The sequence below is a fragment of the Bos javanicus genome, chromosome 17 (assembly GCF_032452875.1).
Source record: "Bos javanicus breed banteng chromosome 17, ARS-OSU_banteng_1.0, whole genome shotgun sequence".
Classification (NCBI taxonomy): domain Eukaryota; kingdom Metazoa; phylum Chordata; class Mammalia; order Artiodactyla; family Bovidae; genus Bos; species Bos javanicus.
The window spans coordinates 64,399,903-64,426,537 of NC_083884.1; the positions used below are offsets into that span (position 1 = coordinate 64,399,903).

General features: G+C 52.7%; 1 protein-coding gene and 1 non-coding gene across 2 annotated transcripts; one reads left to right on the top strand and one right to left on the bottom strand.

Annotated features, from left to right (window-relative positions):
• The first annotated feature begins 567 nt into the window (after positions 1 to 567).
• Positions 568 to 25,110, top strand: FOXN4 (forkhead box N4). The gene is made up of 8 exons (XM_061385128.1): positions 568 to 653; positions 13,241 to 13,386; positions 17,449 to 17,780; positions 18,090 to 18,217; positions 18,836 to 18,932; positions 19,918 to 20,125; positions 21,849 to 22,241; positions 23,323 to 25,110. Exons 1-8 carry the CDS (start codon positions 568 to 570, stop codon positions 23,580 to 23,582), a joined length of 1,650 nt encoding a protein of 549 aa, XP_061241112.1. The 3' UTR covers positions 23,583 to 25,110.
• Positions 7,881 to 7,954, bottom strand: TRNAW-CCA (transfer RNA tryptophan (anticodon CCA)). The gene has a single exon. It is a non-coding gene; the product is annotated as a tRNA-Trp (tRNA).
• Positions 25,111 to 26,635: the final 1,525 nt, after the last annotated feature.

Below are 26,635 nucleotides of genomic sequence, written 5' to 3' on the forward strand. Positions count from 1 at the left end.
GGGGGCTGAGGATGGAGTGGTGGTGGTAGTGGTGGGGGTTTGGATTGGTTTTCCAGCAAGGGCATGTGACATTTCTGAAGCCAGTTCCAGGGTGGGAGCCCTGCGGAGATTATTTCCTTTGCAAGTGGGAATTTGGCTCCCCCAGAGAAACGTCCATGACTCATCAGGCTGTCCTTTTTTATTTTTTCCAAAGTGATCCTAACTGAGCTGTGGTTGACAATACTAGGCTTGGAAGGGAATCAGGTTTTTCTGATTTCTATTTTGCAAGTCCACGTTTTCCAGGACTTGACATTTGGCTTCTAGAGACTTCCTTTGCCCTTCCCCCATTAATTTGAAAGAGCCTGGAATTTCATTCCATTCTCTTCATTTGCTTCTAAAACCCTGTAGAACTGCCCTGGAAAAGTGACTTGTGACTCCCAGGAATTCTCTAGTTTTTTTTTTTTTTTTCAAAGTGTTCTGTTGGTTGAGCTCTATCCTTTTGAATTGGGGGAAAACTATGAGTTTTCCATCCTGTCCACATCGTTGCTGATGGCAGTTTTGTTTTCTGCTTGTCTTTTTCCCAAGGAGATGATAGAAAGTGACATATCATCCATGATGTCAGGAATTATTCGAAACTCAGGGCAAAATCACCACCCCTCTCCACAGGAATACAGGTGAGGGCTTCGACAATAACAAATGACATCTTTTTGAATTGTTTGAAGTGTTTATGCACTGGCTATGGTTTCTGAAACTGCCCAAGAACTACGGTTACATTCAGTTCTGTGATTTTGCAGGCGAACTAGAAGATCTTGGTTTTAAAGGTGGTGTCTCTCTGAGGGTGTGTGACTTGTGGCCTGGGGGCAGTGGGGCCATGGAAACCTGCAGTCTTTAGTCCCCTCCTGGGTGAGAGACTGGGCATCTGGGTGGATGTTGAGATGACAATAGCAGTTATGGCTTCTCCTCCAGTGAGCTTAACAGGCCTCCAGGAAATGCCCCCCAAGAAAGGAGAAAGGGCTTGTTCAAGGTCATCAGCGAAGGGAGGGAGGAGGAGAACAAAAATGAATCCTCAGCCTCTCTCCCCTGTGAGCCACTGAAGGCCTGCCTGCCCTGGTTCCCAGTGCCCTGCCCCCAAGACAAGCACCATGTGCCCCTGGGTGGAGGGGGCACGGCCCACATGAGGGAGTGGGGACGGGACAGGGGCTGGCCTGGGAAGAGCAGGCTGTCACCTCGGATCAGCCCTGTTTACCCAGGGGCTGTCTGGCCTCCTGGAGCTGCTGCAACTCACCAGCGGTGCCTTTGGGGAAGACCACAGACCCCAATTAGAGGGTGACTGCTTCCAGAAGGCTGTGGATCTGGAGACTGCCTTCAGAGACCTGAACAAGGCCATGAATTCAAACAAGGGTTTGCTGAGAGGCTGCTGTGGGTAGGGCTGGAAGCCTAGACACGTGCCAGGTACACAGCAGTTTGTGGGCACCTACTGTATGCCCAGCTTGAGGAGCTGCTCTGATGAGCCCCCATCATACAGGTGGGAAAACCGAGGCTCAGAAAAGTGGAATGCTTTCCCCAAGATCCCACAACCAAAGACCTCTGGGCTTCCTGTGCTGAAAGGTTTTAAACCCTGGCAGGTGGACTGGGGGCAACATCAGAGTCAGGAGCTTGGCTCTGGGGTCAGAATCCCAGCTTCTCTGGTTGTGTGGACCTCTCTGAACCTCAGTTTCCCCCTCCATCAAATGGGGACAGAAATGGTACCCACTGCATACAGTTGTTAGATTAAAAGAAATTTCATTTCTGTCACTTGCCTGCTACATGATCTTGGGGAAATCCTGGAGGGTTCAGCCTTTCCTTTTCATAGGGATTCAGGGATGTTTTCTTATGTTAAACAGCATAAATAGAAAGCAGAATAACAAAATACCAACCACAACAACAATAACAGCTGACGGTTTCTTAACGCTTTGGTACCTGCCTGCCTGCCCTGTGCCACAACCACCCTATGAAACGAGCACTGTTGGGCCCATTTGGCAGATGAGAAAACCAAGGCTCAGCTAGATTAAACAACTTAACAAGAGGATGCAGCTAGTTACAGGGACAGTGGGGACTCAAACCCTCACCCGGAGGGTACCACGGCCACCACTCCCACGCCCCACTGGTGAAGAGCACAGGGGGTTGGAACAGAGCAAGTCGCTCCACCACCTCATGGCTGTGTGACCCTGGGCAAGTCACTGCCCCTCTCTGTGCCTCAGTGTCTTCATCTGTGACACGGAGCCGTGAGAGCCCAATTCGCAGGTCCTTGGGAGGAGCCTGTGCATCCATCAGCCACACCCGGGGGAGAGTGCTTTCTTGTGGAGGGGAGCTTTTGTGATTATACAGTGACTCCCCCTAGCCCACTCCCATTTCTCCGACCACTCCCATTTTTCTCCCGGGATAATAGCCCAGGAGAAGTTTATGGGCTTCTCATTCCCCCTCCCGCCTCTCCAGGGAGTGGCTCTGAGCCTGGTTCCAGCCCCCTTGCAGCCCTCCACCCAGCCGCCTGCCCTTCCATCCTCAGGGGCGGAGTTTGGCCGTTAACTCTCAGAGGCTGTGCATGGGAGGCTGGGGCTGGGGGGCATAGCAGCTGCCGTGTCCCCCAGGGAGCTGTCCGGAGTCAGGCTGGGCCTAGACAGCAAATTGGCAACGGCATCCCAGCCCGCCTGGGGCCAAGGGGTGAGGCAGCCCGGATTGCCTGAGCAACGGCTAACAGCTCCTGCTCAGCTCCTGCTTAGCGTGGGTTAGCTGGTCTCCCCCTTGGCTCAACACTCTTGGAAATCCACTCTCTTCAGGGTAGCAGGAGACCCTGAGAGGTATTAAGTACTTCCTGTGTGCTAACTCCTTATTCTAGAGATCAGGTCCAACAACTTCCTTTTACAGATTGGAAAACAGGCCCAGAGAAGCCAGAGGAGGCAGGGTGCTGACCCTTGGAACTTCAGGTTCTCCCAGGACCATGAGGCTCAGTAGTTATCATCACAGAGCCTTATACAGGGTACTGACTCCCCAGACCCTCAGTCCCTCCCCTAAGAAAGGAGGTGACTTTGCCTTAGGTGGAGAGATGAATGGATAAGTATCACATGAGAAATAGCACATCCAGAGAAACTCAGGGAAGTTGCATGCTCAAGTGATGACAAAATCCTGTCCTGTGGACCAAGGCAAGCAGACACCACCTGCCTTTCCTCTTAAGCTTCCCACTGCATAGAGTGTGGGGGATGGTTTACCCTCATTCCAGAATGGCTCCACTCATTGGTTGTAACCTCCTTGGGTGGGGGGGGCTCCATCTGGCATGGGCAGTGACCATCCAAGTATCTTTACAACCTTCCGCCCTTCTGGGTGTTTGGGGTGGCCAGGATGGCTACTCAGGCTACCCGAGGGCAAGGGACGAGAGGTAGCCTTCCTGGGGTGCCGTCTCCCTTCCGGGTCTTGTGTTTCCACCCCCAGAAACATGCATCTGGCACTCGCATGCGCACCAAGTCCCAAGCCAAGTTCTAGAAAGGAAAGAGTCTCTTCCAAATTCCTAATCAAATCGTTGCATGTTATGCTCATGTTATCCCCGGTGGGGACTTTCTGAGCTTGCTACAATGGCATTTGATTTTCTTCTTCCTGTAAACGGTTACAGAAGATCTTACAAAAGATGTGTTCACTAAATAAACAGCTCCATGAAATGCTAATCCTCTTTGTGTAAAGGTTGGGTTGGAAACAAGAACAGTTAGTAATGATGTAACAATCTCTTACTAACCACATCTCCAGAAGGCAGGTAAAACCTTCTGGTTATAATCATAGTGGACAGACGGATGGACAGACAGATGTGCCTCTGTGATTCTGCCCCACTCCCCACAGAGACAATATTTTCTGGGCAAACCCCTCCAGTAACAATGAAAGGCCAGAGGAGAAAACAGTGAAATGTGGTTGGAGTAGCTGCCTCGTGCCCTTTCTTAGAAGTTATCTGATCTTATCCTCACAGTTATCCTCTGTAGGGGGAATTCTTATTCCATTTTACAGGTGGGAAAACTGAGGCACAGAGGCCTGAAGTGACTTGCCTAAGGTCACACAGCTACAAAGGGACTGAGACACGATTCAAACCTCAAACATCTGTTCCTTCCACTGCACAATTGCTGTATCAACTCTAAGAATCCCCAAGATAGGAAGTAAAGGGTTAAATGTGGGCTCTGGACTGAGAGAGAGCTGGTTGGATGGCATCACCGACTCAATGGACATGAGTTTGAGTAAGCTCCGGGAGCTGGTGATGGATAGGGAGGCCTGGCATGCTGCAGTCCACGGGGTCACAAAGAGTCGTACACGACTGAGCGACTGAACTGGACTGAGAAGGCAGATAATAGGGTTAAAATAAATCAGTGAGCTCAGGAGTCTATGCCAGGGTAGATGCTAGCAGCAGTAGTCATTCCAGGGGATGGAAGGACTAGGAGATACCAGGCTGGTCTGGGAGGGCTTCCTGGGAGGGGTGGTGTCTAAGCTGGGCAGGAATTGGATAGAAATTGGGGGATGTTAGATGTGTTGGAGCTGAACTGGGTTGAACTTGGGGGAGATCCCTCTTCCTTTTGCTACTCCAGCAGGTATGGAATAAATGCCCACAGGGTGCCAGGTCCTTTGCTGGGTGCTGACCACAAAAGAGGGCCTCTCTGTCCTTGCCCTCCTTGAGTGGAAAGACCGGAAACATGTATACATGAATAACTCAAGACAAAATGCTAAATATTCCTCAGACACAACACTGCAAGGACCACCAGGGATGGGGGTGACGAGGGAGGAGGGAACGGTTAGGCTGTGGTCAGAAGCACAGGAAGGCACTAGCTGTGAATGAGTGCAGGGAACAGCATTCCCAGGAGAGGGAACAGCATGTGCAAACAGAACATGGAATGTTTGGGGAGCCTGAAAGATGAGCAGGTTTGCTAGAGCAAAGGGGTGAGGGGAGGAGATGGTCAAGGGTCAGATCACGGCAAAGAGCTTGAGTCTTACTACGCTAATGGATTTTAAGGACAGTGACAGGTTCTGATGTCCCTTGTAAAAGGCTGCTCTGAATGCTGGGTATGAAATCCACCCCTTCCGCAAACATGCGCCTAGTACTTGAGCCAAACCCTGCACTGTGGCCTGCAGTGATCTACCTACCCTGAACCAGGAAGCAAGCTAGGCCCTTCCATCACCTCTGTTCTGTGCGTGAGAAAACTGAGGATCAAAGGCAGTGAGTCGCCTGCACAAAGACCACCCCTGCTCCATTAGGAGCGAGGCCAGGACTGCGATCCAGGTCTCCTGGGGCTCACCCACCCCAGGCCCCGCTCTCCTGGCTCATCTTCCATCCCTCCAAAGGATCAATGAACATAGCTAACTGATGAAGGATATTGTTCAGTGTTTTCAGCATGGCCCCCTGGCCAGTGCAGAACAGTAGCCATGGACTCCAAGGATCTCTCTCTTTGCCCAGGGCCACCACAGGGGCCCCTGACCAGTGGCCCCAGCAGCATGGAGGTACCTTGCAGCCTGATCCTCCTAAAAACAACATGAATGGCGTTTGCCCTTCCTGCTTACAGCTTGCTATAGCTCAGCCATGCTGGCAGAGTATCCAAGTGAAGAGGCTCCAGGGTGGGTGGTTTAAATCCCAGGTCTTTTGCTGACATGCTGTGAGGCTGAGGGGTATCTCCTCCTTTCTCTGGGCCTCAGTCATCCCATCTGAGGAATGGGTATTGTAAGCAGCCGTTCCACAGGTTGGCAGGAGATGAGGGAGTTATAGACCTGAGTGGACTGGCAGGAAGATGGGCATGCCAGGGGTAGACCTCTCCTCCTTTGCATCCCTAGGTCAGTTAGAAAGTTCTTTCCTTGGACAGAGGGAATTCTGTCTGCCTGCCGGAACAGGGCCTGACAAGTAGGAGTTTAGGAGGTATTAGTGGAATGAAGCAGATGCTTCCTGAGTCAGATCCTCCGCGGTGTCCCTCCCCATGGAGCCTGCTTCATGCTGAGTCCATACCCTGCTGAGGACGTGTACGCTAATCTGAACTGCTAGCATGCCATGCATATTGATGTGTGCTCTGGGGTGTCCCACTGAACTACGCTCAGTCCTTACAAACCCCTATGAGATGGGTACAGGTGTTAGCATCCCCATTTTACAGATGAGCAAACTGAGGCTCAGAGAGGCAGATGACTGCAGACAAATCTCACAGCTATTAAGGACTGGGTGGGGTTCAAAACCAAGCCTGGTGGACCCTAGGGCCTCCACTCACAACCAACTACACAAAAATGCTACAGAAGGAGAAGCACAGGAGCCCTGGGCCCAGGTTTTCTAGATGCGGTGAGTGCAGAAGATAGCCTTGCAGGGGGCCCACCCCTTCTGATAAGCCCAGAGGCTTCAGAGAGAAATGCGTGATGGCCACACGGAACACAGCGAAGTGATAGGCGCAGAGGAAGCGCCTGAACACGGCGGCCCTGCTGTTGGCGGGGCTTCCTCGCAGCTCAGCGGTGAAGAATCCGCCTGCAACACAGGAGACGCGGGTTCAGTCCCTGGGGCGGGAAGATCCCCTGGAGAAGGAAATGGCAACCCACTCTGGTGTTCTTGCCAGGAAAACCCCATGGACAGAGGAGCCTGGCGGTCACAGTCCATGGGGTCTCAAAGAGTCGGACACAACGGAGCCGCTGAACACACACACGCACCATTGCACTGATAACAGGTTATTCTGATGCTGATTTTCCCAGGGTACCACCTGGCTCCTAACCGGGGTCTGCCCCCTCTCAGATGCTCCAGGCCGTGACCCCCTCATAATGGGTCGGTACCCTTCAGCATCCCACTCTCCAGCAGAGCTGGGCTGCCCACCTCTATAGTCCTCCAGGCCCTGCAGGCTGTGTGTCCCAGTGGCTGCCCCACGGAGATGAGAGAGGCTCAACTCCGACATTCCAGATGGGGCAACTGAGGCCCCCGGAGGGACAGGCGGGAGGTGCGGGGGCAGGTTCCTGGGGCCATTGCCAGGAGGTGGCTGAGGCCAGCTCACTGGGCTTGGCCTCATCTTTCCTGTCTCTGAAAGGGAGTGATGGTGCCCCCTGGGGTGTGTATGTATTTTAATAAGAATAAGATGAGTGGGGCTGAGCTTTGAGAAGGAAGATTGCCCCCTGAGTGGGTGGAGAGCTGTGGGGGAACCCTTTCATTCAAAAGGGGACTCTGGAGTGCTACCTAGGTCGTCTTCTTTTTGACCCCAAAGCTTTCCATTCACTAATGAGGATCCCCAGCTGGTGACAAATTTCCCCCACTGGGTCTGAGAAGGGTGCATTGCCAGGGGTCCCCTTTGGAGCCCCCGAGCTAATAGTTTAACCTACTTTTTCTGCAGAAAACTAGATGCTTCATCTGATCTGATGCTTAGATGAACTCTCAATGTGTTCTCGACAGCCCGCTTAGGGTCGGTGCTATTATTATTATTCCCATTTTACACATAGGGAAACTGAGTCCCAGGGCAGGTGACGGTCATACAGTCAGGAAGTTTTTCAGGCCGGCCTGTCTTGGGGTTCACACCTGCTTCTAACCTTGGGGTGCTACTCCACCTTCTTAGAGTCCTAGGGCCAGTGGGACCCTGAAGAACTATATGTGTTTATATATATATATATATAAAGCCAGTAATGCTTTATAGATGGGGAAACTGGACATGTGGGAATTACCTGAGCACAGGCGCCTGGGTTAACTGCTGTCATCCCCCAAAAAGTAAAAGTGAAAGTCACTCAGTCATGTCCGACTGGAATTCTCCAGGCTTTTCCCTTTCCTGGGGGAATCTTCCCAACCCAGCCATCAAACCCAGGTCTCCCATATGGTAGGCAGATTCTTTACCAGTTGAGCCACAAGGGAAGCCCAAGAATACTGGAGTGGGTGGCCTGTTCCTTCTCCAGCAGATCTTCCTGACCCAGGAATCGAACCAGGGGTCTCCTGCATTGGAGGCAGATTCTTTACCAACTGAGCTATCAGGGAAGCCACATCCCCTGAAAGCCTGGCTCAATGGCAGCCCTGCGGTGGGGACACAGGAATGATGGGTGGGGGAGTGTGTGGGAGGGAGATGAGTCTGTAGGAGACGGGGGCGGGGGTGGGGGATGATGTGGGTGCTGGGTCAGAGAGAGAAGGGACTGCAGGAAGCTGGTAGAGGTTTAGCAAGAGCCTCTCCCGGGCTCTTGGCCTCTGTCAGTTTCACCCCACTCTGCAGGGGAGGGGACGGAGGCTGAGGAGGTGCGGAAGCGCGTCTGATGTCAGCAGACAGGAACAGCGGGGCCAGGACTTCATTACAGGGCCCCTCAGACCCAGGGACAGGGAGACACACCGAGAGGACAGAGACACTGGCGAGGAGAGGGGGAGAGCTGGAGCAGAGGGGCAGGGGTGAGGCAGGATGGGGGTGGGGGAGTGGGGGAGCAGACGGAAGGAGCTGGGTCTTTGCAGTTTCATGCTCCTTGTGGCTTTCGCTGGGGGTGAGCCTAGGTGGGCAGGTATCAGTGACATGGTACCCGGGGTTGGCGGAATGCTTTCCTCCTTGCCCATAGACACAGAGGGACCCCAGGGTGATGGGGCTGGGTTTGCCTCTTCCTTTGCATCTCAAACGTCCATCATTTTCCAGCAGATGAGAAACCCATTCAAGAGACTGGCACAGGCCCACACACACACTCACTTGTGGCAATAGTCCCAAACCCTCGCAGATGGCAGGACAGTTCACAAGCCACTTCACCTCTACACTGACATGCCAGTCCTGGGCACAGTATAAGACACTGCAGCTCTGTTTATCATTTGTGCCCATTTTACAGGTGGGAAAACTGAGGCTGGGGAATTCAGTGCCTTTCCGAGGGCCTGTGGCTCAGAAGCCATAGTGGTTCCTGAACCACAAAGTCTTTCTCTTGTCACAACTGCCACGGATCCCATGGTTGAGGCCATTTAACATGAAGTTCTCTAGGACAGAGCAGAAAGTAGGCCCCTGGGGGCACCTCGAATGAGGAAACTCAAGGCACAGGTGGGGGGAGGTTTTGGGGGCCTTCACACGGCACCATGGAGAGGGGCTGTGTGCCTCTGCAGGGAGCAGAGGAGGGTGGGAGAGAAGGAAACAGATGGTCAGGGCCCCAGGCTGGGCACTGGGGATGGGACACTCCCATTTAGGCCCCAGAGCATCACCTCCGGGTTCCTGTGACCCACGATGAAGAGGTGCCTGGAGCCAGATGAGCCAGGGGCAGCAGGACGTAAGCCAGGCTTCAGGGCCGGCAGGCTCCAGCATAGCTCCGGGCAGCCACAGCCATTGCAGGAGACTGGCAAGGCCATGTGCCAGGCACACAGAGGCTGGCATTCTGGCCTGGCTGGGAGGGAGGACCAGACAACCTCTGGGATGCCAGAGATGGCAGGGGGAGCAGGGTCTGGTTGTCCACCCCCAGAATGAGCATTAAGCCCCCAAGGAGGGAGGGCTTGAACACACGCTGTCTCACTTGATGCCCTCAACAGCCCAGGGGGAAGCGGTCTGTTCCTCTCCCATTTTCCAGATGAGAAAATGGAGACTCAGGGACTTCAAGTGACTTGTTCAAGGTCACACAGGCAATCATAAGGACTTGAACCCGGATCTGTCCAAGCAAAGCCTGAGCTGTGTGAAGCCCCTGCCACACCCCCTCCGGGCTGTCTCCCACCCCCCGCCCCCTAGAGCTCAGGGAGGCACTAATACACACATTCCAGGGCCCCACAGCCCCAGTGTGAGACTCCAGGGACTGGGCTGAGCCTTAGATTCTGCAGTGGAACCAGCTCCTGGGTGACGCTGGTCCACACGGCCCCTGCTGAGAGCCCCAGACTCAGGATGGGGGCATCTCCCCCAGAGGATGGGGCTTCTCTGCCTGTGGTGCCGCAGGTACAGCCCACAGTGCAGCAGACAGACCCGGGTTTGAGTCCTGGCCACAATTTTGCTTTTGCCGGTCTGGCCTCAGTTTTCCCATCTGTAAAGTGGGGCTGCCTGCCCCTTGTCCCTCTCCCGAGGCTGTTGCAAGGGCTCGAGGAGGCAGAGGACAGCTAAACTGCTGGACGTGACAGTCACTGTCCTGTCACCCAGGTTCTCTGGATCGGTGGCCTGGGGTCAACCTGTTTGACTGGCCAAGCAGGCACTGAAGTAGCTGCACGGTGTGCTGAGGCCTGGGGTGATGGGGACTGGGGGCCAGCCCTCCGTGAGCCGAGAGGCAGGATCTGGGCAAAGAGATGGCCGGGCAGGACTCACCCACCCAGGGTGCGGACGGGGTCTCTGAGCTTGGGGTCTAGGTTGCAAAGACTTCCTGGAGGAGAAGGTGCTCCCGGGCTGGAAGGGGCCCACACAGCGAGCCCGGAGTCCCTTCCCTAGTCCTTTCCTGGACGATGACATTGGGAACAAACTGCCTCCTTTCTCTCGGTCTCAGTCTCCATGTGGGTAAAGTGAGGGGCGGGAATTTGGCATGAAGAAGCCAGAACATAGGATTTGAAGTGAGCCTCCACGGGTGGGCACAGTTGGGTTGGGGAGAGAGAGCCGAAAGGGCTTTCCTGTCCCAGAGGTGGGACTGTGCTCCCGTGTGGGGGCAGGGCGGTACCAGGGGCAGGATGGACGCCAGGCCGCTGCAGGGCTGGGGGGGCTGGGGTGGGGGGGTGTGTGCTGCTGTGGGGGCCAGGGAAGCCTGATGGGGCTCTCAAGCAGCAGGAAAAAAAAGAAAAGATTGATCAGATGAGCACCATTAACTCAGCCTCTACCACCTGTACAGCTGTGATTCTCACTCTGGGGGAAGAAACTCAGAGCATCTGCGAGCTCAGGGCCTCAGCTTCTCCATCTGTAAAATGGGCCTGTCAAAGGACACAAGCAGCACTCAGCAAATGGAAGCCGCTAGTAGTAGCAGCAGCAGGGGCAGGTCTGTGTGACCCCAGAGCCCACCAGGCTCCTCTGTCCATGGGATTCTCCAGGCAAGAACACTGGAGTGTAACTGGAGTATTACTGGAGAATAACCCAGTATTTCCTTCTCCAAGGGGATCTTCCCAACCCAGGAATCAAAGCTGGGTCTCCTGCCTTGCAGGTAGATTCTTTACCTATTACACTACGAGGGAAGTCCAGAGGACCTGGCTAATATTATCATTAGTATTGATATTAATGACAGCAAAGTCAGACATGGTTCCAAGTCTTTTCATGCAACAGTACCTTTAATCCTGATCATACTCTGTGTGATAGGAACTATTGCTGTTGCTAAGTCGTGTCTGGCTCTTTGTGACCCCATGGACTGTAGCCACCCAGGCTCCTCTGTCCATGGGATTCTTCAGGCAAGAATACTGGAGTGGGTTGCCCTTTCCTTCTCCAGGGGATCTTCCCAACCCAGGGAGCGAACACTCATCTCCTCTACTGGCAGGTGGATTCTTTACCACTGAGCCATCAGGGAAGTCCGATAGGAACTATTATTTAGCCCAACTTTGTCGATCAAAAACACTGGGTCTCAGAGAGGTTAAGTCAGTGGCCCCAAGGCACACAGGTAAGTGTGTAAGACCAGGATTAGAACCCAGAGTCCAGGCTCTTAAATAACACATCACCTAACAGAGTCACCTGCCTCCAGAGATCCTGCCCCATGGTGATGCCCAGGACCCTGCTGTGTTTACAAGCCCCATGCCACCATTCAGAGCGCTCTGGTGGGGCCCCCACCTGAGAAACCGGCACCAGGGTTTCACCTCCAATCCTCCTCGGAGCAGGAGGAGGCAAGGATGCCGCCAGGCAGAGCCGCAAGGGCACTGGGGAGCCATAGCAGGTTACTGAGCAGGGCTGGGGCTCCCGCCACCAGGGGCCGGGAGGTCGGCCAGCCCCGGGGCGAGGAGGGGGCTTGGGTGGGCGGCACATCAAGCTTTCAGCCTCACCCCGTGGTCTCCACGGGCCCGAGGGGACAGATGGCATCACCCAGGCCTGGCCCGTGGCTGTCACTCATCCGGATGAGTTATGAGCGGGTCGAATGGGCAGCAGCCTGGGGGTGGGGGGGCTGTAAAAACAATTGCAGGGAGACCCCAGGACAATGGGAGCCACGTGCCATGGGGGCAACAGTCGTTTGTCACACAATGGACCTCCAGGGGACAGCAGCTGGGCCAACTGCTGCCACCGACACGGGCTGGCAGAGTTTTCAAATCGTTTCCAGGCTGTGTTTTCCTACGAGGCAGCCAATCGCCAGGGCGGCCAGGCGGTCACCTGATGCTAGCTTGGTGGGCTGAGGGCCCAGGCCCCGCGACAACCGAGCAGCCGGTGCCATGGCAACGCTAATTGTGGCCCTAAAACACAAGGAAGCAAGAGCAAGAGAAATGAAGAGAGAGAACCGCTTGAGAGGGGCCATGCAGATGGCAGGAGGGGTGGAGGTTGATGCCCCAGCTGGGTCCACGGTCCTGTTCACGAGAAAACCCCAGGCTCCACCTCCCCCCACCCCAACTCTCTCTGAGGTCCCAGGACACCTACTTTTGAAACTTGGAGCTTAAAATTGGGACGGTGGGCCTTGGGTCAACAGACCAGGAAGTGCCTGGCCTGTGGGGTGGCAGGCGTGGTGGGGCTGGCGTGGGCCCCTGGCCGGTTTGCAAACACACTACGTTATAACACAGACAGGATGGTACTGTGAGGTCCAGGGCCCTGGAGGTGTGGGGTGAGCACTTGAAGGACATTGGGGAGCCATGGTTACCCCAAATTGGGGGTACTTGTCCTGGTATCCTTGATGGGCACTCTTTCTTTGCATATAAAGAAATGTTTTTGCTCTGGTATTGGGTGAGTTGTGGGGGGCATGTATCCTAACTGGAAGCTCCAGGGGCTGCCTGGGGTCATGGTGAGGAATTCAGGCTGGGGTTCCAGCCCTACCACTTCCTGTTCTGGGTTGGCCTTGGGTGAGTGACTCGGGGCTATGAGCCTCAGTTTGCCCATCTGTGAAATGGGAAGAATAACACCTGCCTCATCAGGTGACTGGGGGGTGTCCTCTGGGTTGCTACCTGGGAAGGACTTGATACAGTGCCTGGCACATAATAAGTCCTCACACAAACACTAGTGTTTATCATTTGGGGGTAGGGAATTGAGTAAGATGTGTCTAGTGAATAAATGAAGGAAAGGTGTGAGGATGTGCAATCTGGCTGCTAAAGAGGGCTCCTTAGGGATGGGCAGATTGGAAGGTGAGGTGGCCTGGGGGAGGTGAGAAGCTTCTGGGGTGATTCCAGAGGTGGAGGAGCCCCCAAGAGCTGGCCTGAGCTCCCCGCCCCCGCCCGAGCTCCTGCCCCTCCCTGCAGGCTCCTGGCCGCCACCTGCGATGATGACCTTCCCGGGGACCTGCAGTCGCTGTCGTGGCTCACAGCCGTGGATGTGCCGAGGCTGCAGCAGATGGCGAGTGGCCGTGTGGACCTGGGCGGCCCCAGTGCGCCACACACGCACCCAGGTAGGCACAGGGGTGAGGCGGGGCGGCGGGAAGGTGCAGCAGGATAGGGAGATGGGGAAAGGTGACGCCCAGTGCTTCCGTGAACCAAGGGATGGCCATGGCCAGGTCAGTCTCTCTCTCTCTCCAGGCCTCAGTTTCTGCCTCTGTAAAATGGGACTAATTCTACCTTCCCCAGAGGGATATGGTTCGCTCTTTTGCTCATCATGGTGTGCCAGGCCCTGTGTGAGCTCAGGTTTCAGCACAGAATAAAGACAGCCCCTCCCCTCACCCCGGGACATCTAGAACACCGAGAGCAGTCGGCAGGTGACCACCTCTGGGAGCCAACGCAGCCCATGGCTCGTTTTTGTGTGGCCTTTGTGTTAAGAATGCTTTTACATTTTTCAAAGGTTATAAACCACAGACAAGACAGATCAAGTGGCTGGCAAAAGCCTAAAATATTTGCTGTCTGACCCTTTACAGAAGTTCAGTTCCTTTACTTCTTTAGGAGTACTTTGGGTTGGGGGTGGTGGGGGAGACAGAAATTTGGAGTTTGGGACTAACGTATACACTACTATATATAAAATAGATGAACAGCAAGGATCTAGTGTATAGCGCAGGAAACTATACTCAATCCTAAAGGAGGGCAATACCCAAGGATGTTCAAACTACCGCATGATTGTACTCATTTTACATGCTAGCAAGGTAATGCTCAAAATCCTTCAAGCTGGGCCTCAATAGTACATGAACCAAGAACTTCCAGATGTACAAGTTAGATTTAGAAAAGGCAAAGGAACCACAGATCAAATTACCAGCATCTGTTGGATCATAGAAAAAACAAGGGAATTCCAGAAAAATATTTTCTGCTTCACTGACTACACTAAAGCCGTTGACTGTGTGGATCACAACAAACTGGAAAATTCTTAAAGCGTTGGGAGTATCAGACCACCTTACCTGTCTCCTGAGAAACCTGTATGCAGGTCAAGAAGCAACCATTAGAACTGGACATGGAACAACAGACTCATTCAAAATTGGGAAAGGACTACATCAGGGCTATTGTAACCCTACTTATTTAACTTACATGCAGAGTACCTCATGCGAAATGCTGGGCTGGATGAAGCACAAGCTGGAATCAAGACTGGCATGAGAAATATCAATAACCTCAGATGTGCAGATGACACCACCCTTATGGCAGAAAGCAAAGAGGAAGAGAAGAGCCTCTTGATGAAGGTGAAAGAGGAGGGTGAAAAAGCTGACTTAAAACTCAATATTCAAAAAACTGAGGTCATGGCATCTGGTCTCATCACTTCATGGCAAATAGATGGAGAAACAATGGAAACAGTGAGAGACTTTATTTTCTTGGGCTCCAAAATCACTGCAGATGGTAACTGTAGCCATGAAATTAAAAGATGCTTGCTCCTTGGAAGAAAAGCTATGACCAACCTAGACAGTGTATTAAAAAGCAGAGACATCATTTTGCCAACAAAGGTCTGTATAGTCAAAGCTATGGTTTTTCTAGTAGTCATGTACAGATGTGAGAGTTGGACCATAAAGAAGGCTGATTGCCAAAGAATTGATGCTTTTGAAGTGTGGTGTTGGAGAAGACTTTTGAGAGTCCCTTGGAGAGCAAGGAGATCCAAGCAGTCCATCCTAAAGGAAATCAGTCCTGAATATTCCTTGGAAGAACTGATGCTGAAGCTGAAGCTCCAATACTTTGGCCACCTGATGTGAAGAACTGACTCATTAGAAAAGACCCTGATGCTGGGAAAGATTGAGGGCAGGAGGAAAACGGGGTGACAGAAGATGAGATGGTTAGATGGCATCACCAACTCAATGGGCATGAGCTTGAACAATCTCTGAGAGATAGTGAAGGACGGGGAAGCCTGGCATGCTGCATGCAGTCCATGGGGTTGCAAAGAGTTGGACACGACTGAGCAACTAAACAACTATAAGGGAAAAGAATCTGGAAAAGATTTTCAGGTTATATATAAAAAGTTTATATATATATATATTATATATATATAATATATATGACATATGACATATATATATATATATGACATGACTGAGCGACTGATCTGATCTGATATATTCCTCTGTCCATGGGATTTTCCAGGCAATAGTACTGGAGTGGATTGCCATTTCCTTCTCCAGGGGAGCTTCCTGACCCAGGGATCGAACCCGGGTCTCCCACATTGTAGACAGATGCTTAACTGTCTGAGCCACCAGGGATGTCCCTATACACACACACACACACACACACACACACACACATACATATAACTAAATCACTTTGCTGTATACCTGAAACTAACACAGCATTGTAAATTAACTATAGTTCAACTTTTTTTTTCCTTATGTGAATCATTTTTCAGTCTTTATTGAATTCGTTCCAATATTGCTTCCATTTTATGCTTTGACTTTTTGGTTTTTGGCAGCCAAAAAGCAAAACATAAAACAGAAGTGATATTGTGGGATCTTAGCTGCCTGACCAGGGATCAAACTCACACCCCATGCATTGGAAGGCAAAGTCTTAACCACTGAGTACCAGGAAAGTCCCAGAAGTTACTATCAGTCTTAAGCCAGAAAAAAACCTTAGAAGAATGTGATTTAATATTAATGTTATTCAAGGTGGTGCTGAATGTACTTCTCCATGGCAGATACTTCAATTTTTTAAAATGGTTACCACAAAAAAATTTTTTACGTACTTTGACTTCTTTAAAGAAAGTATCACAGGGACTTCCCTGGTGGTCCACTGGCTACAAGACTCTGAGTGCCCAATGCAGAGGGCCTGGGTTCGATCCCTGGTCAGGGAACTAGATCCCATATGCAAGCTGCAACTAAAGATCCTGTGTGCTGCAACTGAGACCCAGCATAGCCAAATAAATAAATAAACAAATATTTGTTTAAAATGTACTGAGCACAGGGCCCAGCACACAGTAGGTACTCAACAAATGGCAGCCTGTTTGCAGTCATAGCAAGTGGATTAAATGTTTAGGGACACAGAAAGTGTGTCATAAGAAGAAAAAAAATCAACAAAAACAATCACTGCAGTACCCATAGTTAAAGGACCCATAGTTAAAAACGTATCACCTAGGAGTATTTCTTTCATTGGACAAATTGTTCTTGGCCAAGACATCAGCAGGAGTCAGCACAGTTTTTCTGTAAGGGGCCAGTAAATATTTTAGACCCTGTGAGCCAGATGGTCTCTGTTGAAACATTTCAACTTTGTCACTGCTGTGCAAGACCAGCCATACATAATATGTAAATGAATGGCTGTAGCTATGTGCCAATAAAACTTTTTACAAAACATATTGTGGGCCAATTTGGTCTGGTGGCCAATAGTTTCTCAATCCCTGATCTAGAACCCTGAGGGGACAGCTATGTGACCTTGGGCAGATGGCTTTGCCTCTGAACTTCTTTCCTCACCTATGATGAAAAGATAATAGAACTGCCTTCATGGGGTGTTGGAGGACTCAATGCAGAAAGTACCTTGCACACAGTAGGCATTCAGTGGATGGGAACTGTGAAGTAAGGAAGCCCTTCCTTCACTGCATCACGCACATCTCCTGCGTGCCTGTCACTATGTGAGGTGTTTGTAGCACTGAGTTATATAAAATGTGGTCCCAGCTCTCAGGGAACTAGGGGTCTGGTCAGAGATGGAAGGACAAAGTAGACAGACCAAAGCACAAAGGATGAGCCCAGGTGGCAGCTAGAGCTCAAAGGAGAGCTGAAGGCCCCAGGGCGGGATAATTTTGAACATCAGCTTTGCTTGATCGGCAGTGTCTACCTAAAGTCAGGCTGGGGCAGTGAGACTCTGTGATAGATTAGCAATGCCTGTCACAGACCCAGCACAGGAGAAGGGGGTACATCTGCTATTCCTGAGCTGATCCTTGGCAGAAGAGAAGGTGGGAACCCACTCTTCACCACTATCATCCAGAGACATGGTTTGCCAAGCACCTACTATGTGCTGAGCCCCAAGGGTAGGGGACAGCTTCATTCTCTGGAGGTGCCCAGGGGTGGGGCTGTCCCTGTCCACAGCCACCATTCCCCCAGCCCAGGCATCTCTGCGCTTCCCTTTTCCAGGTGCCTTGGCCAGGGCGGCTGACCTGCATGTGGCAGCCACCCCAGGCCACCTGCTCCAAGGCCCACCTGGCATGGCCCCCCAAGGCGTGCTGGGTCTGAGTCCCCTGACCAACCACGGAGCCAGTGTAAGTGCCACCATGTGGGTCGGGGAGCAAGGGAGGTGTCCCACAGGGCTGGGGTCGCCCTCGACCCTTCGTCTCCTTCTCTCCCGGCCCCAGCAAATGAACCAGTTCGCTGTGGGGGGCCAGCCCTCGTCCAGCCTACAGAACCCACCACAGCTGTACTCTGCCGCCTCGCAACCTCAGTTCCCGCTACCCTCAGGTGTCCAGCAGGTACTGCGGGCTGGTGAGGGGGGCCTGAACTCAGAAGCAGACAATCCTGACTTGGGCTGGCTAGGGACTGCTCTGAGCCTCAGTTTACCCACCCAGAACATGGGAAGAACTTTCTTCACCATGTCATGGGGTTGTTCATTTGATTTCCACCCAAAACTCTGTGCTGGGGGGAGACAAGATGGTCTGCCAGGGCCATAAATCCTGCGTCTTCAAGATGGGGGTGTGGCGGGGTGATTGTGAGTGACTGATGCTCTCTCTCATCATCTCTCTCCCTGCCACCCTTCCTTACCCCCCACCCCCGATGGGAAGTGCGCTCCTGTGGGCCTGTATGGCTCCGCGTTTGGGGCACGGCCTCCCTACCCCCAGCCCCGCATGGCTGTGCATTCATCCCAGGAACTGCACCCCAAACACTATCCCAAGCCCATCTATTCCTACAGGTGAGGTTCTGGGGGGCTGGGACGGTGGGGGACTCAGGGAAGAGAGGGGTGAGGGCTGTCTCGAGGGCACCTCAGAGAGATGGGTGTGGTGGCCTAGGCTTCCCAGGGGAAGGTTTTGGGAAGTGGGACCCATTCTCAGGACGGATCGTCATGTGGTCAGTCAGTTCCCAGGGCTGAGAACCCACTCCAGACCCTAAGCCCAGTGCTCCACTCTGTCATTCACAAGCTAGCTGTGTGACCCTGGGTAAGAGGCTTGGCCTCTCTGAGCTTCAGTTCCCTCTGATGCAGAAAGTCATCAAATAATAGTATTGGGTACTTCACAAGATTTGGGGAAGGCAGTTAAACAGCCCAGTTAATGTCTAAAGGCCCATTAATGAGAAAGGGGTAAAAGGAGGAAAAGACAAGATTTCTCAAATCGTTACAAATAGCTGAGCTCAAGGTCAAGGGCAGAGGGTGGGAAAGACATAGAGCCATGAAAAGGTATTTAGAGCTAACATTGTAAGCGTCTAGGGGCTGGTACCAACGGGGTTAAGCAGGGCCAACTTCCTGGCAGAGGGGACCTTGGGCTGTCAGCTTGAGATGCCTTCACATCTGGCCTGCCCCACATTTTGCCTCCAGCTGTCTGATCGCCATGGCCCTGAAGAACAGCAAGACAGGAAGCCTGCCTGTGAGCGAGATCTATAGCTTCATGAAGGAACACTTCCCCTACTTCAAGGTGAGGGGCCTCAGCCAGGTTGGGGGTGGCTGGAGTGGCTCTGGTCTCTCCCTGGTAGTGCTAGAACCTGGGCCAAACTAAGCCACCCTTTTAGTCCCCGAGTCATGTCCAATGGCACCCCACTCCAGTACTCTTGCCTGGAAAATCCCATGGACGGAGGAGCCTGGTAGGCTGCAGTCCATGGGGTCGCTAGAGTTGGACACGACTGAGCGACTTCCCTTTCACTTTTCACTTTCATGCATTGGAGAGGGAAATGGCAACCCACTCCAGTGTACTTGCCTGGAGAATCCCAGGGACGGGGGAGCCTGGTGGGCTGACATCTATGGGGTCGCACAGAGTCGGACACGACTGAAGCGACTTAGCGGCAGCAGCAGGCATGTCCAAAGACATCTGCAATGTGCACTCACACAGACATGGGCCAAGAAATCCAGAAAGAGAAGGGGGCATTTGAGCTGGGCATTTGACGGATGAATAGGAGTTCACCAGGCATCTCAGGGGGCAAAGGCTAGAGGGTCAATCTAGCTATTCAGCACAGACTCGGTAAAACATAATGATGCAAACACAGAGAAACTGTGTGTAAAATGAAGAGGGTGTGAGGTGCATCGCAATGTCTGGTTACCTTACAATAAAGTATGAGCACTTAAAATGATAGGCATTTAATACACTCGACAAATTATCCACATATTAGCATCATCTCACTTGTCTGCTGAGTAGGAGAAAAAGAGCAGAGCTGGAAGCCTTGGGCCTTGCCCTTGTGTCTTAACCATTGCCCAGAGCTGAAGTACAGCTGCCCCTCTAATCAGAGCGGGGACCCTCCTGGTTGCCACAGTTCTCACTGCTCCCTCTCGTTTCCCAACCCAAGGTTAAGCATTGGACACTGTCCCTCCTACTCCTCTAGGCCTGAGTCTGAGATTTCCCCTAGGGAGATGGGATTAGAGAGGGGTCCCTGCAGAGAGGTCTCCCATGGGTCCATTTCTTCCCCCAGACAGCTCCTGACGGCTGGAAGAACTCTGTGCGGCACAACCTGTCGCTGAACAAGTGCTTTGAGAAGGTGGAGAACAAGATGAGCGGCTCCTCACGCAAGGGATGCCTGTGGGCCCTGAACCTGGCCCGCATCGACAAGATGGAGGAGGAGATGCACAAGTGGAAGCGGAAGGACCTGGCTGCCATCCACCGGAGCATGGCCAACCCCGGTGAGGCCCAGGCGCCCCACCACACACATGCACGCACGCGCACACTCACACAGGAGCTTGCACGCTGCCCATCCTGCAATGAGTATAGAATCTCACTAACAACCCCAGTGTCTCCCACAGACATGCCACACAAAACAAGCATGGGAAAGCAAGGCTTCCCTACCTTTCCTACCATACTGGAACAGACTCCCCAAAGTAATAACACAGTAACGCCCAGCGTGGGCTACCATGTGGAGAAATCAGCACTGTCGTGCCCAACTGGTGGGAGTGCAAAGTGTGAAACTTTCCCAGGGCAAAGTAATATCATGAAACTTTGCAAATTTGGTCCCCAGTTTGGTTCATTTATTCTACTTCTGGCAGTTCATGCTGAAGAAATCAAAGATTTGAGCAGGAAGTTTATGAACAAAGTTATCTATCATGAAGTGATTTCTGATGGTAAAAAACTGAAAGCAATCTAGACACCCTACAATAGGAGATTAAATAGATATAATATTATACCATGCAAGTATTAGTATTCCAAAAATATTTCTATCTCTAAAAAGAAATGTTCCCAATATGATAGATGAAGAAGCAGGTTATGAATCGATATACATAGTGTAGTCACATTCTAAAATGCATATGTAGCCACACCCATTTGTGTGTCAATTAACGTATATCTATATACATATATATGTATACACAGAGACTAGAAGAAATACATCAAAATCTTTACTGTGAATGAAGAGACCACTGATAATTTTTATATTCTTCACATGTTTCTCTATTTTCCAAACTGTCTACCCTGTTCATGAGTTACTTTAGATTTAAAAAAATATTGCACCTGCTTTTTTTTTTTAATTAAGAGATGTGAAGCTGGGGATATAGGAGTGACATGTGAATAGAAAGAGTGACCTGGGAGGCTAATGCCACCCAGCCTTCGGAATATTTGGCTTGGCCCTGTGGATAGCATCATACCTGAAGTTTGGGTGTGAAGGGGATGGGAGTCTAGCTCAGAGGTGAACAGTTCAATAAGTTGATCAGGACCATAGCAGGACCCAGTAGGCCCTTGGCTGCGAGCTGTGGGATCTGGTTTGATATCCAGGGCTCGTCCTGACTCCTATTTGGTGTGAGATCTTGGGCGGGCCATTTCACCTTCTGAATTCTAAGTGTCCTCATTTCTAAAACGTGTGCAACCCTAGTGGTCCAGTCTGAGAACTGCTGCAGTCAAAGAGACACAAGCCAACAACTCAAAATAATTTTGAGTAACTTCTATCTTATTTCTATTGAAGAGCATTGAAGGAGGAGGATCCAATTTTCAGTCCACAGCAAGGCTTCATCTCTCTGGCTAGGGCCCCCTGTATGTTAATAACCTTTGTCCCAGTCTCGTGGGATTTGTAATCTCTGCCTTACTTCCCTCTTGTAGGCCTGTTATGAGGTTTTAGTGAAGTCCTAGAGTTACAGGATTATTCTATAAAGCACTGTCCCCATGAGGGAAGCCAGTGTTATCTGAGACCCATCTCATTGTTCCAAGTCTCTATGTCATTTGCAATTTCATTCCATTTCCACAACCCCCGTGTAGAGTATGTGAGGCCATCTCATAGATGAAGAAATTCATGTTCTGAGAGTCCAAAAGGCTTGCTAAGATCACACAGCTGATAATACCGGGTTTGAATCCATGCCTGGGCTTGGGGCCCAGGAGCTAGAGGGTGGCTTCTGATGAATGACCTCTCCCACCTGCCTGCAGAGGAGCTGGACAAGCTGATCTCGGACCGGCCGGAAAGCTGCCGACGCCCTGGCAAGCCAGGGGAGCCTGAGGCCCCGGCGCTGACCCACGCCACCACAGTGGCCATGGCCCACAGCTGCCTGGCCGTCTCCCAGCTCCCACCCCAGCCGCTGATGACCCTGTCCCTGCAGTCGGTCCCCTTGCACCACCAGGTACAGCCCCAGGCACATCTGGCCCCGGACTCTCCTGCCCCAGCCCAGACCCCACCTCTGCACGCCCTGCCGGATCTGAGCCCCAGCCCCCTCCCTCACCCTGCCATGGGAAGGGCGCCCGTGGACTTCATCAACATCAGCACCGACATGAACACCGAGGTGGATGCCCTGGACCCCAGCATCATGGACTTCGCTCTGCAGGGTGAGGTCGGAGGAAGCGGGTGAGGGGAACAGAAGGGGAGGGAGGGACTGGGGAGGGGGCAGCCAGAAAGACTGGGGGAAAGGAGAGCCCTCGGCATTTACCCCACGGCTCATTCCTTCAATAAACACCTCCCAAGCGCCTAATCATGTCACAGCAGGCATTTAGTTAGCGCCTACAGTATACCAGGCCTTGTGCCAAGCACTTCAGAGGCATCATCCCATCTCAGCCTGCGACAGTCCTGGAGGCCACTGCCATTTCACACTCCCGTTCCACCGCTGAGAAACCTTAGACCAAGAGAAACGAAGTCCCGTTTCTTCATTCAGACCTCATTCGGCCTGAGGCCACCTGGCTATATGTGGCAGAACTGGCATTTCAATCCAGCCCTCTCTGACCCCACATTGTCAATCAGAAACTGCGTCAACTTGCATGTGCCAGCCTCATGCCAGGTCACGCTCTGACCCACATGGTCACCCTCAGTACGCAGGGAATGAACGAATGAACGAACAAGGGAAGTTCAGATTCAGTGAGGCCTCACAAACCGTCCATGCACTGCTGCACCTACTATGAGCCCGCCAAGGGCCGAGTAATCCACTCTCCTTCAAGGAGTTGCATGTCTAGTGAGGGAACGGGACAAGTTAGCAGGTTAGTTAGTTAGCAAGTTACTAACTAGGTCAGTTATCCTGTGAAATGGGTATGTTTGAACTCACATCTCCCCTCACCTCTCCCCTGGATTACCGTGCAGTTAAAAGGAAATCACGCTTTTGTCCCCTGACTTTGACCACGATGGTGCCACTTAACGCAGACTGAATGCTTCCCACGCACCCCCTAGTTTAAGCCTTGCAGTCCCAGGAGGTGGGTTCTCTGATCATCTCACTTCCTCCAGAGGAGCCCAAGGCTCCGAGACGGTGGTGATGTTCCCGAGGATGCCTGGGGTGGGAGGGGAGGACCGGGGCTGGACGCTGGCCCCTCCCTACTGTCCTGTGATGCCGTGAGTTTAAGCCCCACGTGTGGTCTTTGCTGCGTCCCTGGGATGGGATTCGAACTCCTGTCCTTTTGACATGAATGCTCCTGTCTTTGGAAGGGAACCTCTGGGAGGAGATCAAGGATGAAGGCTTCAGCCTGGACACGCTGGGGGCCTTCGGAGACTCCCCGCTCGGCTGTGAGCTGGGGGCCTCGGGCCTGACCCCCGTCTCTGGTGGCAGCGACCAGTCCTTCCCAGACCTTCAGGTGACCGGTCTCTACGCTGCCTACTCGACCCCGGACAGTGTGGCCACGTCAGCCACCACCTCCTCCTCTCAGTACCTGGGCGCCCCAGGGAACAAGCCAATAGCCCTGCTTTGAGCTGACCGCTTCGCCTGCCCCAGAACATGGGCCCTGGAAGGATGCTCATGGAGCCGGGTGTTGTCGGAAGAAGGGCCCCCTACCCTCCCACAGGTCTCTGAACTGTGGCTACTGGCTGACCTTGCCTGACCTCCAGGGGAAGTTTCTGGGCCCGCCTCAATTCAGCAGGACAGAGAAGAGCGGACAAGGCCCCCGTGACGCTCCTCTGAGGCTCGAGACGCAAGGCCTGGCCGCGCTGAGAACAAGGTCTCTCCAGTCTGCCTCCCTGCTGGTTCCTGAACAACCTGCAGCCCACTTTGGGACGGGTGCTCCACGGAAACACCCCGGTGGGAAGGCCTTTAAATTATTCTCCTGGGATGAACACCTGTCTCAGTCTCCAGCGGACAGGCCCCGAGGCCGGGGTGGGCTGGCAGACTGTCCAGCCTTCGTGGACCAGAGAAGGCTGAACTCGGAACCGGGCATCTGCCCCACTGGCCGGCAGCCCCCTTCCCTCGTAGTCTGTTAGGTTTCACAGGCAGATTCCTGAGCCGCTCTGGGCACTGTGACCCTATGTACCTTTATTTATATTTATTGGAGCCCATCCACGCCACCTCTTCAAACCCCGCCCATGGCCCGTGGAATGAGATTCCATGATCCCTCCCTGCACCCCTAAATGATCCATATATCACATCTCCAACTGACTCTTAAGCCCTCTGCAGTCTTGGACTGCTTTTTTTAGAAAAAGCAAGCACTTTTGATACAGTGAAACATTCTATTTTTTTAAAATTAGAGACCGGATATTTTCCTAATGCTTAGTCACGATTCAAAACTCTTGAAATGTGTACCTAAGAAGGGAGACTCCTAGTTTGGATTTTGGGGGCTTTCAAGTCAGGATGGGATGGGAGGAATGGGAAGGGGTTTTTTGTACTGGAAATGAAGACACCTGATGAAAAGAAAGTTAATTGTGAACCAGGTAAAGCCACTGACCCACGTGGCTAGTGGGGCCCTAGAAGCTGCCATGCAGAGTATTTATTGGCGCTTGATGGCCTGTCTCATCGCCCCATGACCTTCTTTGTGTCTTTTTTCCCTCTCTTGTTGCCAGTGACTGACTTTCCAAGTGGCAGTTTCTACAGATAGTTGGCTTAGAGGGGAGCCAGGTGAATGACTGGGAAAAAAGCCAGGGATCATCCAGCTAAGCTGAGAAACCATGGCAACCGCTTAAACCACTGTCCTCTCTGGCCCCGCCGGATGTTCGGTTCCTTCATCTGGGAGTTCCCGAACCTTAGAGCCAGAATTTTCTGAGTAATCCACAGGTCTGCCAGTCACCTGGTAGGCTTGGTGTTCAGGCCTGTCTTGAAGGACCATCTCTAACCTCTTCCAAATTCTGGAACTTTCTGCCAAGCATCACCATCATTACTCATAGCTCAGTGCTACCTGTTGGAACAGCACCGCTCGCCTGCGTTGTGTGACATGACATCCCCTCCCATAAGTCAAGATGTTTGAGTCATTGTTAATGAAGATTGTGTTTGGGCACCCCCAGGACTGTGTATCGTAGTGTTGGAGATCCGTCTTCTGTCAATAAAGGCTGAACGCAGCTCTGTGGCTCGAGGCAGGGGTGAACAGGAGAGGGAGGGGTGAACGGGGGGGGACGGGTGAACAGGGGAGGGACGGGTGAACAGGGGAGGGAGGGGCAGAGGACAACAGCGCCTCCAGCCCCTCACAGTGGAGACCCACTTACAGATGGGAAAACAGGCCCTGAGAGCAAACACTGGACCCAGGTCCTCTGATGCCAGGTTCCCCTCATGCCAGACTGAGAGGATGCGGTCATGATTGGTAAAATTAGTCCGGCTGCCAGCCCCCGCCCCACAGTGCCCAGGCTCTGGACAAGCACTCGCTCAGGCAGGGATGTGAACCCTGCCTACTGCTCAGAAGGCGAGGCTCAGAGAGGGTGGGCAGGACTCGGGGTCCCAGTGAGGAGGCAGGACTGAGACTGTGTATGCCAGGCTGAGGAGCTCTCTCTTTGGTGCCTGCTTGGGGTCAGGGTGGGCAGCGAGGTGGGAGGAGGTACACTCTTTCCAGCACCAGGCCCTGTGCCAGTCAGGGCTGTAAATCAGCTCATTCGATCCTCGTGACAACACTAAGAGGCATGTCTTACTACTTGCTATACCCATTTTACAGATGGAGAAGTTGAGGCCCAGGACTAAAGGAGGTGACTAGCCACCCAAGATAACAGCAGAAGGGCATTTTGATTAGCAGTCTGGGACTTCCCTGCTGGTCCAGCGGTTAAGAATCTGCCTGCCAATGCAGGGGACACAAGTTCAATCCCTGGTCCTGGGGCAACTAAGCCCATGAGCCGTAACTAAAGTGGCTGAGCCTGTGCTCTGCAGCAAGAGCAGCCACTAAAATGAGAAGCCCACACACAGCAACTGGAGGAAGCCCACGCACCCACAAACACCCAGCACGGCCCAAAATAGAAATAAATAAATACTTACAAGTCTGTCGAACTTTAAGCCCACCCAGGAAGGGGCTTGCAGCCTCATCGGGAGACCAGACTCACACATAGGCGATGATCAGCCAGTAGGGAAGGTAGGGGTCGATTAATGGGGCTGTAGGTGGTACCGGGAAGGGCTGACCGGGGCCCTGCTTCAGAGGAGAACAGGCAGGCAGTGGGGAGGGGGTGCTGCCTTTCTCTCCCCAGCACCTCTCCTCCTCAGCTTGGCTCCTCGGTGGCTCTGTGACTTGCCTCCCAGCCCCAAGGCACCCTCGGTGATGAGTTGGGGGCAAGGGCCTCAGTCGTATGGGTCACAGCCAAAGAGCATTAACTGCCCGGTCTGCAGAACCTCTGAGACACAGGGGTGCTCTCCTGCTGGGGTGCCGAGCTGGGCGGACGGAGCCCGAGCAGCTGGATCACCATGTGCCGAGGGCTGGGGAGCCCCTTCTTGGGTCTGATATCCATTCCTTACCATGGGCAAGTGGGGCTGGTATGTATAGAGTCAAAGCGCAAATGCCAAGGTCACATGGTCATGGACTGTGGGCAAGAGCCCGGGTCACAGCTGGAAGACTGCCTGTGCCTG